A 14,625-nucleotide genomic window follows, 5' to 3' on the forward strand; every position below is an offset into this window, starting at 1 on the left:
CTTGCATCCGTTTGACCTTATCACGCATGCGCAAACACCATGCTGCCGTCTATATTACATGACCTGCGCCGAGACCCCGGAAGAACTCCTAAGAATCAAATGAACCAATCACCACGCAGGCGGGCTACGTAAAAATTTTGTTCTAGCCAATCAACATCAACTTACTAGCAACTGCTGTCGGACCGCTTATGCACTGAAGTGCTTCGCTATCCTCTTTTAATTCGACGTACATTTATGTGTTTCTTAGCTAAATATTTTAGGAAAACGTACTCAAGTCGAGAATAAAATATCTTATTACCTGACACCCGCCCGCCACAACCAAAGGTAAGTGCAAAGTATTTGCCACCACTGTTGCTAGCATTAGCATTAGACCGATCGGTTTGCCCGGGGCTAAGGCTAACTCCTGAATGTTCTCTATTTTAAAGATAAATATCGTCCTGTTCCACATACAAACACGTTCCTGCGATTCTGTCAGATGAATGAAATAATCAGGATTACCTAACATAATAAGCAAGTAGTTTCTGCATTATGCCGCGAAAACATATGTTATTTATGCTCATCATGAGGACATTAATTTAAAAAAAAAAGAGTACTGCTCCTTCTGACTGAAAAAAAGTCAGAATCCTGTCCCCCCCCCCTTTTTTTTCTTCTTCACTGGCCCTAATCCTCTTCCGTAAATAATCATTCTCACATTCAGCTCTAAAATAAAATCAATCACATGTTGAAGTGTTACCTAAATTTCTTTTCTGCAGAGCAATGGTCGCGAGTGAGTACAAATTGAACCAGGGGCCAGAAGATGGCATCACCGCCGTTAAGTTCAGCCCCAGCACCGCACACTTGCTGCTGGTGTCCTCCTGGGACTCCACAGTGCGCCTCTACGACGTGGTGGCCAACACTATGCGCATGAAGTATCAACACACGGTTCCGGTCTTGGATTGTGCTTTTTATGTATGTAGCAGTCTTAATGCCACCTAAATATTTGTTTTCATTTGTTGTGATAAGAACACATTGTCACTTTTCTCTCTCAGGACCCGACACATGCTTGGAGTGGAGATCTGGATGCAAATTTGAAAATGCATGACTTGAATACGGACCAGGGTATGTGCTGGCCATATTCGGAATTCTGAAAAGTTTAAGCTGCATAAAAACCATACTTTTTATGTAAATTGAAATAGGTGTGTGTAAACTTTTTATTTACTCTGCAGATTACACATGTTGTTGTTTACTAATTTGGTTACAGACACCGTAGTGGGAAAGCACGACGCCGCCATCCGTTGTGTGGAACACTGCCCGGAGGTGAATGTCATGGTGACGGGAAGCTGGGACAGGTCAGTCCGACTCTGGGATCCAAGGGCGCCCTGCAACGCCGGAACCTTCACGCAACCGGAGAGGGTAACGACATGATTGGATTGCACAAGTGTGCCTAATGAATTGCCTGAGTGTGTCTGAGTATCGACTCTCTTTTCATCTAAAGGTGTACACCATGTCTGTGGCGGGCGACCGACTGATCGTCGGCACCGCGGGCAGACGCGTGCTGGTGTGGGACTTGAGAAACATGGGCTACGTGCAGCAGAGGCGAGAGTCCAGTCTCAAGTTTCAGACCCGCTGCATCCGAGCCTTCCCCAACAAGCAGGTGCGGCCCGGAAAAAAAGAAAACTCTTTTATTCAAGAACATCCCAGTTTGTCTGGTGGCTAACTTTTCTTCTCTGCCGCAGGGTTACGTCTTGAGCTCCATCGAGGGCCGCGTGGCTGTGGAGTACCTGGACCCGAGCGTGGAGGTCCAGAAGAAGAAGTACGCCTTTAAGTGCCACCGGCTGAAGGAGCAAGTTGAGCAAGTCTACCCCGTCAATGCCATCTCCTTTCACAGCGTGCACAACACATTTGCAACTGGTATGTCATCGGGACTTGTTACTTATTTTAAAAGCTGACAGTCCTCTTTAATAAGGGTGACACTTGACTTTCGATTAACCTTAATCTATAAATAACCTTCCTTCCTTCCTTCCTTCCTTCCTTCCTTCCTTCCTTCCTTCCTTCCTTCCTTCCTTCCTTCCTTCCTTCCTTCCTTCCTTCCTTCCTTCCTTCCTTCCTTCCTTCCTTCCTTCCAGGTGGCTCTGATGGCTTTGTCAACATCTGGGATCCGTTCAACAAGAAGCGCTTGTGCCAGTTCCACCGCTACCCGACGAGCATCGCGTCGCTGTCCTTCAACAGCGACGGCAGCCTGATCGCCATCGCCGCTTCTTACATGTACGAGATGGGCGACGTCAGCCACCCGGAAGACGCCGTCTACATCCGCCAGGTCACAGATGCCGAGACCAAGCCCAAGTGAGTCCGCAGGGCCACTCCCCTGTTCTATGTCCATGACAGACTGTCGCAAATTGTTCTACTTTTTCAGCCAAAACACACAAACGCCCAAGTTTAACTTTGTTTGGTGGCCTCAGTGTTTAAAGATTTTACCTACTGGCATCCAGTCTAAGCCGCCCCCCCTTTCTTCTTTCTGTTACGTAATTGTTTGGCTTTCTTCTACTGTGGTCATGTTATTTCTTGCTCAAGTTCTTTCACTTCTGTAGTAAAACATTTTGAATACGTTTTCCGTGGCTCATTTTGAAGTTTGTGGTATGTGTAGCGCTTCACCCAGACTGTGGCCTGACGCTGATAAGACATCAGCAGATCTCCTTTTATTGGCAAGGAAGTCATCGCAGCAGTCTGCGTCCGGTAGGCTGGGTGCAACTTGGCCCAAAAAAATAACGATGATGATGTTCCATTCTAGATCATTTGAGATACGGAACAAAACGGGCAAGGGTGACCAATTTCTTCCTCCTTCAGTTTGGATTTTGAAATTCACATAATAGAATTTGTCAGGCCCCTTCAGCCAAAGAAGATGGAGATATACAGTCAATGATTCTATTTAAGTGCTAATGGCTCAATGGACCTCCGCTGCATCCTGGAAATGATTAGCTGGCTTTTCGCTTGTCATTCCCATGATGCTGGATGTCTGATTGGATCAGAGCCTAATATGAAACGGCATTTACGCCGCTGCCCTTTGTTCGGCAGACAAAATTGTTTGTCTTGTTACCCTAGAAGGAACTGTTCCTTTTCAATAAGGCAAAATGGATGCGCCTCGCTATCTTATTTACCATATGCCTGTTGACCAATTGCTGTTCTATTAATTAAAGTTCTTGACTATAAAACTAAGATATGATTTATTAGTTAATTTAGAATTTGTATCCCTGTCAAAGCATATTTAATACAACTTTTATTGGCTCTCTTGTTTTTGCCAGTTGAGTTCATTAAAATGAAAGGCATGGTGATTAAAATTAATTTATTCAGACTCCACAAATGTACAAATATAAACACTTGCATGCACCCACCACATGGAAAACTATGAAACAAAAGCAAGTGCTGTTTGGGGTAAAAAACGCTCGCTCTGAGGTACGTCAACAAAATAATCTAATGCTACATTTAAGATGTTGTATAATCATCTTAATGCAAGGAGTGTACATAAGACTAACTCCTGTTATTTTCACAGATACTAACAATCAGCGTCGTCGTATACCTGAGGAACGCCATGAGTACAATATTGTGAGTGATTTTGCGGTGTGAAAGTTTTTTTTTTCAACAAGTTCGTAACACACACGTGTTGTGGTTTAAATTTTTTATAAATTTCCCGTATTGCTAAATATGTATGCATACAGTATCTTATGCAGCGGTAGTGAATAATCATCACTTAGATTTGTATAGCATTTTTCAAGGATGGAACAAAAATAGCTTATTTGTAGTAAATAAATCGGACTAATTAAAAGACACTCGGGAACTATAAAAATTCACATTCCGACTTAAATGCTGAGCGTGATGCTGTGGATGGCGCTGGCTGGGAACTTGGTGTCGACCTTGTCGCCGCTGACCTGGAAGACCACCAAGGTATCAGAGGGTACGTTGGCGGTGGCGCACAGCGTCTTCCCCAACCATCCGTTGGAGCCGCGCTTGTACATTTTGACAGCCACCTGCAGAAAGAGGCGGTTAATGGACAATCGACACAATTTTTGTAGACTTTTTAATGGTCCTGGATATACTTGGAAGTTGAATTTTTTTTCTTTAAAGCTCCAAAGTGATTCTAAATTTGAGGTAACCTCATTCATACTGCTTTTTTGTGGCCGAGTTTTTGTAGGATGTAATTCGCTTCGATGCCCCATCTGCGCTTCGGACATTGGCTGGCCTAACTAGATTTGGACGTGCAATTGAAGCATATCCATTTCAAACAAAATGCCCGCCCGCATCGTCTTGTTTGGCCGCATTTACCGGAGATAACGGAATATCACAGTGCCTTTCCACAGCTCCATTTTCTTTCACTTTAGCATTAGGCAATTTTTCAATTATTGTTTTTTTTTTTTTCTTTCTATTTCTCCCCCTCTGTTCTTTCATCCGCCGGTGTCTCTCATAATGTCCAGGCCTTTTAGTTAATGGCGGCGAGAGTTGGAGCCCGCCATGCCGGCCCTTGTCCATTTGGCGGGTCATTGTGGGAGCCCAATAGGCCTTTTATGAGCACCACATCAAAAGGCAGATAAAGCATTAGAGGTGAGGAAAATACCCGCCGCTAGATATGCTCCCTCTTCCCTTTGTCCGCTATTGAAAGTGATCATTTTAATAGTCGGGAAAGCTCGGAGAACGCGACCCCCCCCGATGGTCTGCACCTGCACGCCTCTCGTCGCTGCTAATTACTCGCCACAAAGGCCGCCACCATTTCACATGTGCACCTTTTCCCAACATTTACTTACTCATTAGTGAGCAGTCAATAAAAAGACTCGAGAGACGGAGACAATCGTGTCGTGCATCGCGTCGTATTAGCGGCGTCGCGCGCTCCAAGAGGTCGGCCAGTGTGTGTTAATTTGCTAGGCCGGGAAAGAAAAGAAATGTATTATTAACGACAGCTGGTGGCAGAGAGAAACGCTCAGTCGTACAAAGACGTTGTGACGGATCGTGCAAAAAATAAATAAAAAAATAGCAATTAGTGGCAGCAAAGTCGAGTCCTCCTCCAAAAGGTGACGGCGTGACCCCTGTCTGGCCCAAGTCCACCTCTCACTCTGGGCCGGACTGGCACTGTCATCTATCTTGGCCTTGCCAGGAGACATCTTCTTGTTTATCGTCTGCTGCTGCACATAAATCTTGCCCGGGTCACTGTCAACTTTACCCTCGCATCTGCTTTTTTCAACTTAAATACGGAAGTTGACTTTTTTTTTTGCCGAGTCCATCCATCCATTGTTATTCCACTACTTGGAACTAGTCCGATTAATCGGACTTAATTGATTCACGGATCGAAAAGTCCCGATGGCTTTGGCCTTAGTCATGAACTACAATTGTGTTCCGAGGAGAACTAGGGACTGTTTAGCGTGCTTCGGGGCAGGCAACATTAGGGGCGACTGACCCCAAGAGTCAAACTTGCATGACCTCCGTTTGAAGTGGCGGCCATTGAAAAGAAAAATTAGCTTGAGGTGTAAAGCCCCTGATTATTAATCACCTGGCCCGTTAAAGACATAAATCAACTTTTACTTGGTGACACGGGCGTCAGCTGTCAGCGGGTGCGCTCGCCCCGAGCCATGACCGCAGCTTGAGGGCCGGCCAAGTTCGGAATGGTGTCATAGCGTCTGCTTCCCGGATGACAGGAAGCGCATTAGACTCAATGACTGCGATGACCGCTGACATCCAGAATTTTATTTCTATACGTCTGTAAGGGAGGGAGGGGTGGGGGGGTCCAAATTTCTTTTTTTCTCTTCAATGGCTCTGGTTGTCTGGCTGCGTGTGGAGGCCTCAATCTATGACTGATTTAATTTGCTCTCTGCCAACATCTCTAACAGCATTAACCCGCAGAACAACCCCCCAATCTGACTCCATTAACTCCCAAATCGGGTTTGGGGACTGTATTGATGCCGCCCGTTATTTGGGGTGATTATGACAACAGCAGACAATGGGCCAAAGTGTCTGTTAAGTCGTTTAGCGCTAGTTTCAGCTAACTGTAACAGATGGCGGGCACACAGCGCTGTCCGGACCCGCGGCAATTATCCTTTACATAAAAAGAACAATACTCGGGTCAAAGGAAACGACTTGAGGCATATAAAACTAACTCCAATTTTAAAACGTCCAAATGACAGATGATCGTTTGCTGTAACAAAGCTGGAGGCGTCTCGTTGAGAACAGACAAAATTCAGTTTGCATTCAGCAGTCATCCACTCGAGCCATCTTGATTCTCTTCAATTAGCCACAACGGCTTCTGCAAAGCATAATTAAGTGTCCACCTTTTGATCGTATCTAGCGGCTGGCCGAGGCAAAAAAAATGAATTGGGTTTTTTCTGCCAATAATTGTCATTTAGCAAATGTTTTGATTCCCTCAATGATTTCAAACTGGGAGTCTTGACATAACTCACTTCGCTCCATAGTCAAATAAATTATTTCCCAATGAATATTAATGTTATTTTTTAACCCGAGTGAAGCCGTAATGTGTCAAACATGAACTCTCGCCGCCTCGCTTGTACATAAATTAACAAAAGTGAGCCACAAGGGCCCTCTGGCATCGGCGAGCAAAGCGCGGATCGGGACGGGAGCGGCGTTGAGTCATCGTCGCTCGCACCGACGCCGTCTCTCGGCGGGACACTCGAGCGGCTTCATCCCGCGTCTTTGCGGCGTGTAATTGCGCAACTCGTCGTCCTTCCGTGGCTTCCTACACACGCTGGCAAATTATTTCCAATTATTATTTGCAATTCCCTGTTGAGAGCGAGTCTGCAATTACACAAAGCTGAGCATCTGGCTCACTTTTGACTACAATTTCCATTTATTTATTTTTGTTAAGCTAATAGAGGCTAATTTCTGGGTGCAGAGATCCAACCCTTCAGTTGCAGCAAATTAAAGAGTTGCATTGCTTCTAGTTTATCAGTGCAAATTTTAGCAAGGCAGAGATTGTGCTTGTATGTTTTTTTTTGTTAAATCTAATTATTTTAGTCATTCGAATAATTGTTGCAGACTTACCATCTATTTTGTAGGCCAATGACAATTGTTAAGAAATTAAATACATTTTTTAGATTAAAAAAAAAAATAATTGCTCAAACGGTGAAAATACTAGACAATATTAGCACCAATTCCAATTTTGTAACCCTGACTTTGTTCTTCATGAAAACCACAGCGAAACAGCAATTACACGTCTGTAAAATTAGAGGATTTTGGAAAAACAAAGCAAACGATCTGACAGAGGACAAACAACATACTGTAAGTAACCTGCAATTGACTCATTCCAAACACACGCACACACTCACACACACTGACAGTAATTACCGCTCAATCCATACAAATTGAAAGAAGCCATGGTCGTGGTCTAAAAATATAGACCATAATTAATAAATTACAGCCTCTCTACTAAATCATTCTCCACTTTGGGGGAGTTGGAGATGGGGTGGCAGACATCCCTTTCTCCTCCAGAGTAATTGACTGGGCCCCGTGAAAAAAAACACCTCGAGCCGAGTGAGCTGGCGAGGGGTCTCGTATCGCACATCTTGTGGCCTGCGTGTTTACAAGTCACAAATCAAAAGGAGGCATTTTTTCTAGGCTCTCTAAAATATGCCTGGGGGAGGTATCCGGTTTCTTTTGACTCCTAAACTGCCCCATGGAGAAAAAAAAAAAAAAAAAAAAAAGAATTGAACATTGTACTATGTGCCTTGGCCACCAGGGGGCGTAAGACTTTTAAGACTTAAGAATGTACAAGGACATTTTATGTTTTATATTTGCGACCTATGCCCTTCCCAATTTGTCCACTTTAGAAACTACTTTAATACACTCACATTACTCGTAGGCGAGATGGATCAAGCTCGCTTCCATTGCCACATATTTGACCAAATATGTGGCAGTTTAGTTTAGTGTCAATGCGTGCCCCGTGGGTGAGCAACAAAGTGAGCAAATGTATCAACTACATGAGAAGCTGAAGGGGGAGGAGAGGGCGAAGTAAGCCCTGAGTTTAGTGTCAACAAGACTGACCTTTGTCTGTTTGACCTTTTACAAGTTAACCCCCAAGGTTGGATTTAAACTGCAGATATATAAAGTTCAAAACTGTCAAGTCCCAACGCAATGCAGGTTTAAAGTGCTACTGCTCCCTGCTGGTCTTAAGGCATATTACGCCTGTTTTGTGTGTTGAATGCAAAAACCAATAAAGATTTTCAATGACAATGTTTTCTTCCTCCACATTTTAAAAGCAATTCCAACCTGAGGAGTGCGTCCCAGCAGAGCCCACATTGTCTTGAGCGTGGAGAACTCCAGCGTGTCAGTCTCGCTGCGGTCCAGCGCGATGTAGCCACACCCCTTGAAGTCGCCTCGGAGCTGTTCGCCGTTGCAAAGCCGAATCAAGTCCCACGTCCCCGAGCGCCTCAGGACCTCCTGCGTCAACGCCATCTGCCCGTACGACAGATGACCTGCCAATATACAAGGTGGGCGCTGTCACCTTCAATTTGTTTTTGTAACTGCTCTGTGGACCAAATGAAAGGAACGTGTATGCCACACGTGGCCACGCCTGATTCAAAACATGTCCTCCTCTCACCAGAAAGCCAGGAAGGAGTCAGCGCATCCAACATCCAGGCCACATAGTCCTCCCTGAAGGATCTGAGGAAGCGGTCCACTTGGTCGTGGGAAACCAGCTCCCGCCGCTCTCGGAGCCCCTCGGCCAGCTCGCACTCGGGTGAAGGGAAGACCACCATGGGGAAGAAGAGGCTCTGGTGCACGGGCACGCCGCTCTGCCTCAAATGGCCGCATAAATGAGTCGTCTTGGCCTGGAGGGAAAAACAGTAACAAAAAATCACTGAATTACCTCCGCCAAGGCAGTTTTTCAAACTATCCTGCTTTGGAAGAGAACAATTTGGTAGCTTCATTGGAATTCTGTTTTGCTAAGGCTGTTTCTGCATTCACAGTGCAATAATCCGATTTTGGAAATGCCTATTCCCCTTTTGTGTCTTACACAATTGGCACCTACGATTAAAGCCACTTTGTGTAAACTAATCAAGTTAAAAGGGCTCGTTTAAACAATTTTCGATAATGTCGTGTGTGCGCCTGTGTGACTAAAGCGAAGCTCTCCAGAGATGAAGCGGGTCACACGAGAAGCCAGCTGTGTTTTTAGGCACCTGCCCGCTCCCCCCGACAATACATGAACATAATTGCGGCCTTTCCATTGAAGAGCAGCCACTCTGCAAGTTTCGGAAGCCACCGACAAGTGTTGGAAATTTACATATAAATTGCCGGTGTGATGCTCTTAACCCCGGCTCCGGTCTGGATGAAAACCATTTGCCGGACAATTGGTTGGACCCGCGGACACAAGTGTGCACGTTTGACATGAGCTATTTGAAAAGTTCACCCCCCCTCCCTTTTTTTTTTTTTTGTTACCGTGATGGCCTTGAGGGGGTCCTCGAACTGTTCGATGCAGGTGTTGCTAAAGTTGTGATCCTTTTCTTTGACTTGAACGTGCCACTTTTGGTCATGAGCGGACACCAGACCTCGCCAGGGTTTTACGTCGACGCAGAATATTCCTTGGCCTTGGAAATTGACAGTTGGAAAAAAAACATGAAGGTAGTGACATGTGGAACTCTAAATTGAATAACATTTCCCTTACTTGTGACAATCACGATGTCAATGTTATCTTTGACATCTTGAAAGTTGTCGGGGATCCGCAGATTGCAGTAGATGTTCTCTTTCCTCAGCCCGGTGAGTTTCCTGCAGTATAGATGCAGACAACAGTTGGCTTTTTAAACATACATTATACATAAAGCCACCGATGACCTCCATTTAATGTCTCTTTACAGATTGAAGCCAAGCTGGGAAGCTGACAAAAAATATCAGGTGGGTCCAGTTTAATTCTCACATTTGTGTGGTTCAATTTGTTACCTGACATGTTGAAGGAAGTCAGTTTGCGTTTGCGGCACTTGGTGACCTCTTGAACTCTGCGGAGTCTTGCAGCCGCTGATGTGTAACTGGGTCAACAGGCTGCCAAGCTGAAGCATCTTACAACCGTGTTTCCCTGAGGCGGTGCAGATATTTTTCATTAGGAAAATCTTATCAATTTGTAGCCTTTTATTGAATGCTGAGAATAGTAAAACACAATGAGCACTGACACAAAAGCTCCTATCAGCCACAGCTCTCAGCCAGACATTCCCACAGACTTGATGACATCACTAAGGAGCCCCGCCTCTTAAAGGCTTGTGTGCAGTTCTTACCACAGCCCCACATGCTTTGCTTGGAATTTGTTTTATTACCAAATGTGTTTATAGCGTGTTTAAAAAGTCAGTTTTAATACATTTCTGTGTATTTATTAATGATGTCAGTGGTTGGTTGCGCTGTAAAAACACAAAGCCTGTCATGCTATTATTCTGGACAACATGCCAATACAGCAAGCAAGATAGCAAGATAAAACAGTCGCGTGATGTTTTTCCCCCCTCTGTCATACGACAGTTTCATAATTACTGTGATAAACAAAGCCACTACATACCGTCGATGTTCTTGCGCAATCGTATAAAAACAAAAAAAATCTTCTGACATTTCCCCTTGTAAAAACAAAGTCTTTGTTTGTTTACACCTCGCGTCGCGATCTCGAAGCAGTATATTATCCTGAAAAGCCTGTTTCACAATCCTCCCCTCCCTCCCTCCTTGTCTTTCCTTTCTTCTCGGCAGTAAACAAGCGACCATGTGCGCAGTACGCGGCGTCATATTTCGGAGCCGGCGTCCTGACGTCATAGCGCAACGTCATTACGTCGTTGACGTACTTGAAACGATAGTTTTTCACTTGAACACATATGTGATCCATTTTACAAAGTCATAAAGTAAATCGTTGTATAACAAAATAAAAGAAAAGACGTTTTTGCTATATTATTCCTCACATTTGTATATCATATAGTACAGGATACAACTTTTAAAGCTGTACCTAGCTTGTGTCAAATAATATAAACATAAATTTCCAGGTATAGACTCACTTAAAATGTAATATATATTTGGGGAGAAGTATGAAGATCAAGATTGAATTCGTTCAGCCTGAACCATAAAGATCAGCGAGCATTCTCACATCCTGCGTCAGGCCCTGCCGAGAGGATATTACAAAAGCGACGGTAGCATATTTAATTCGCCGGCGCTGGAGAATATCTCCATGTGCTTACAAACAATATCCGCGTGGCCCTGAATACAAGCGTGAAAGAGCTTAATATGAGAGCAGATAGCCAAATCAGCCGGTGTGCACGAAGCTGAATGGAAGTCAATAAACAAGAGGGCACTCTGCTCCTCCTGACCCTCACTTCTGGCGTGGAGATCGGCGACGATAACTCGATGCAGGCGCAACCTCAATAAAAGACAAACAATGGAAGGAGATAAATAGATATTAAATTAAAGCAAAAGCGATAGCCGCCAGAGGTTCAGGACAAAAGCAATGTTATGCTTTCGTGGTATACGCAATCGACATTCTGCAATTGGAAGTTGTAGTCGCCTCAATGTATGTTGTTGAAATGAATACGATTTCGGCGATAATCGTGGTAAGGATTTCTGTAATCTGACACTCTTTGTAAAAACCACCATTTCCATTTTTAAACCACCCATTTAAACCAAGTGTCTCATTTGGCAAAGTGGGCTAATAGCGCTATTCATTTGCACTCGTCTCCTTAAATTATTAACACGAGTGACCCCCCCACCACCACCAGCGAGCAGCGAGAAGTACAAAGAACTTAACTGGCCCAATCAAATGTGAGTGATGGCTGCTGTCTAATCATGGAGGTGTAATAAGACGGCAGCAGCTGGGCCCATCTCAAAAACAACCTGAAATTTTGCCCTCTTTAATTCTGTCATGAAAACCATGGTGGACCTGACAACAGAATTATTAACAGAAAAATGAACCAACGGCAAATGACTCGGGTCGTCTGGCTCTTTTGTGTCTCTCGCCCATTAATTTGACTAATATATAAATGATGAACGTGGACGACAATCAGATGTGCTAGCGCTTGCTTTGGATTTTTGGCCTCTTATCTGCACATTCACCGGGTAATTTCCTGTGTGTGCTAATTAAATGGATTGCAATGGTGCAGCTGAGGTTTTAGGATAAATTGAGACCCCAACTCCCCCACCCTTTCCCCTGCAGGCAGGACGAGTCCAAAATAGGAGTACAGTAGAGCACGAGTCAATTTGTCTCTCGTGTCAGTGGATAGTTCTTCATAAAGATGTTTCCCGCAAATATTTACACTACTTTCAAGACAATGAATTTGATGGCGACTTGCTTTCTTTTGTAGAGAACCGGTCAATTCAAATCCCCCAAAATGGAGGTGTGAAATTTCCAAGAGTTTGATGGTGTACCATGTATGACATTGCTTTGTGGTTACAGAAAACATAGAAATCCCAAAGTGTTTTTTTGCTTTAGTTGCTTTGATGCTTTGCAAAGTTTCATACAGGCTCAAATGGATGGACCGGAGCATAAAGTTGATAAGGGGAAGGGCGACTTATTCAGTGATGCAACTGATCAGAGACGCAGACTGTCAGTTGTTGTAGCTGAGATGATGATATGATCCAATTACACCTTTAAAGAAGTAAGGAGACACACATAATTGTCTTTGTATTTGTTTTGTTTGTATTTGAAACACTGACAACATCTTCACGGTTGTGACTGCTGTTTGTTTTCTTGTTTAGAACTACATAGTAGAGTCTTACAATGTTTAAACCTGGCAAACGTATGATAGAATGTTTTTCAAAAGAATAATGGGGGGGGGGGATAAGAAAAAACGTTTTCTTAGGTCCATTATATTTTGAATATTTTGAAAAATGTTTTTGTTTAATCACCCACTAAAATGTAACATTATCATAAAGAAAAAAAGAAGAGTGTAGATGATCTAATATTCTTATATTTTTGTGTCACTAGCTAACAAAATAGAAATGAAATATCACAGCTGTACTGTCATTTCATTTTAGAGTAGTGTAAAAATATTATATACTGTATTGCCACCAAGCCTTTTATTGCAGGAATTAAAAATATAATATAATATAATATAATATAATATAATATAATATAATATAATATAATATAATATAATATAATATAATATAATATAATATAACATATGATATATGATATGATATGATATATGATATGATATGATATGATATGATATGATATGATATGATATGATATGATATATAATATAATATAATATAATATAATATAATATAATATAATATAATATAATATAATATAATATAATATAATATAATATTTTTGCTCTGGGGCAAAAATACACATCCACGTAAGGCACTGAACCGAAACACTACACTTTGAGGATTGGCGGAGGTTTTGAATTGCTCTGTCGCCCCTTCGTGGTTTAAGTCTGAAGCACGTGCTTAAACAAGTAATATCAATATATGCTAATGAATACTATATAATAAATATTTTTGTAATAAAAGTATATTATTAAATAGTATAATATTAATATAATAATTAATTATTAGTATAACTAAAAGTATTATATTAAATACAGATACTACTGGGTTATGCATGTGCTTCAGACATTAAACCAAAAATATCAATATATAATGAATACATACTAATAAATACCATCCATCCATTTTCTGAACCGCTTAGTCCCCACGGGGGTCGCGGAGCCTATCCCAGCCGTCATCGGGCAGTAGGCGGGGGACACCCTGAACCGGTTGCCAGCCAATCGCAGGGCACACAGAGACAAACAACCATTCGCACTCGCACTCACACCTAGGGACAATTTGGAGTGATCAATCGGCCTACCAAGCATGTTTTTGGGATGTGGGAGGAAACCGGAGTGCCCGGAGAAAACCCCCGCGGGCTCGGGGAGAACATGCAAGCTCCGCACAGGGAGGGCCGGAGGTGGAATCGAACCCGCACCCTCCTAACTGTGAGGCGGACGTGCTACCCAGTGCGCCACCGAGCCGCCCACTAATAAATACTATACAATAAATATATTTGTAATAAAAGTATAATATTGAATCGTATAATATTAATATAATATCAATTAATTGTCAGTATAATTAAAAACTATAATGTCAAATACAAATATTACTGGTTTAAGCATGTGCTTCAGACTTAAACCACGAGGGGGCGACAGAGCAATTCAAAACCTCCGCCAATCCGGAAATTGCAGGGTTTCGGTTCAGTACTTACGTGGATGTGTATTTTTGCCCCGCAGCATGGCTATATTATATTATATTATATTATATTATATTATATTATATTATATTATATTATATTATATTATATTATATTATATTATATTATATTATATTATATTATATTATATATCATTTTCTGTAAAGCTTGTATTATACTATATTATATTAATAGAAAAATCATAAAATTATTATTATATTTATTTATTATTAGTAGTATTTCTTTCATATTTAATTTTATATTTCGTATCAAATAAATGTATTATGTGTCTATATGAATGGTTTAAGCATGTGCCTCAGCCTTTAACCGCAGGAGGGCAACAGAGCAATTCAAAACCTCCGCCAACCATCAATTACACTATAGCTGATCCATCCATCAGCTGATAAAGACGCGTCACAACCACATCGGTGACACTGATGAAGGCGGAAGAAACCGCCGAAACATGT

General features: G+C 42.5%; 2 protein-coding genes across 3 annotated transcripts; one reads left to right on the forward strand and one right to left on the reverse strand.

Moving 5' to 3' along the window:
• Window positions 1-135: 135 nt before the first annotated feature.
• On the forward strand, window positions 136-2,588 carry bub3 (BUB3 mitotic checkpoint protein). Its single transcript, XM_049759503.1, has 7 exons — window positions 136-324; window positions 753-948; window positions 1,029-1,098; window positions 1,241-1,392; window positions 1,475-1,633; window positions 1,716-1,890; window positions 2,106-2,588. The coding sequence occupies exons 2-7, from the start codon at window positions 757-759 to the stop codon at window positions 2,324-2,326; spliced, it is 969 nt and encodes a 322-aa protein (XP_049615460.1). The 5' UTR covers window positions 136-324; window positions 753-756; the 3' UTR covers window positions 2,327-2,588.
• Window positions 2,589-3,302: 714 nt separating this feature from the next.
• On the reverse strand, window positions 3,303-10,698 carry si:zfos-911d5.4 (uncharacterized). Of its 2 annotated transcripts, none has more exons than XM_049759505.1 (7): window positions 10,505-10,698; window positions 9,904-10,036; window positions 9,632-9,732; window positions 9,406-9,554; window positions 8,570-8,798; window positions 8,244-8,444; window positions 3,303-4,003 (listed from the first exon to the last, which is right to left on the reverse strand). In XM_049759505.1, the coding sequence occupies exons 2-7, from the start codon at window positions 10,017-10,019 to the stop codon at window positions 3,834-3,836; spliced, it is 966 nt and encodes a 321-aa protein (XP_049615462.1). In that variant the 5' UTR covers window positions 10,020-10,036; window positions 10,505-10,698; the 3' UTR covers window positions 3,303-3,833. The 2 variants fall into 2 exon arrangements, with proteins under 2 accessions (XP_049615462.1, XP_049615461.1); XM_049759504.1 differs by having other exon boundaries at window positions 3,303-4,001; window positions 8,239-8,444.
• Between the last annotated feature and the right edge of the window lie 3,927 nt (window positions 10,699-14,625).

The sequence above is a fragment of the Syngnathus scovelli genome, chromosome 21 (genome assembly GCF_024217435.2).
Source record: "Syngnathus scovelli strain Florida chromosome 21, RoL_Ssco_1.2, whole genome shotgun sequence".
Taxonomy (NCBI): domain Eukaryota; kingdom Metazoa; phylum Chordata; class Actinopteri; order Syngnathiformes; family Syngnathidae; genus Syngnathus; species Syngnathus scovelli.

Excerpts from the sequence above, each read along its gene's own strand:
- si:zfos-911d5.4 (XM_049759504.1), bottom strand. The coding sequence starts at position 10,019 with ATGCTTCAGCTTGGCAGCCTGTTGACCCAGTTACACATCAGCGGCTGC. Across the intron at positions 8,445-8,569 it reads GACTCCTTCCTGGCTTTCTG|GTCATCTGTCGTACGGGCAG; the intron begins GTGAGAGGAGGA and ends GTATATTGGCAG. Across the intron at positions 4,002-8,238 it reads TGCTGGGACGCACTCCTCAG|GTGGCTGTCAAAATGTACAA; the intron begins GTTGGAATTGCT and ends CTCTTTCTGCAG.
- bub3 (XM_049759503.1), top strand. The coding sequence starts at position 757 with ATGGTCGCGAGTGAGTACAAATTGAACCAGGGGCCAGAAGATGGCATC. Across the intron at positions 949-1,028 it reads TCTTGGATTGTGCTTTTTAT|GACCCGACACATGCTTGGAG; the intron begins GTATGTAGCAGT and ends TTTCTCTCTCAG. Across the intron at positions 1,099-1,240 it reads TGACTTGAATACGGACCAGG|ACACCGTAGTGGGAAAGCAC; the intron begins GTATGTGCTGGC and ends ATTTGGTTACAG.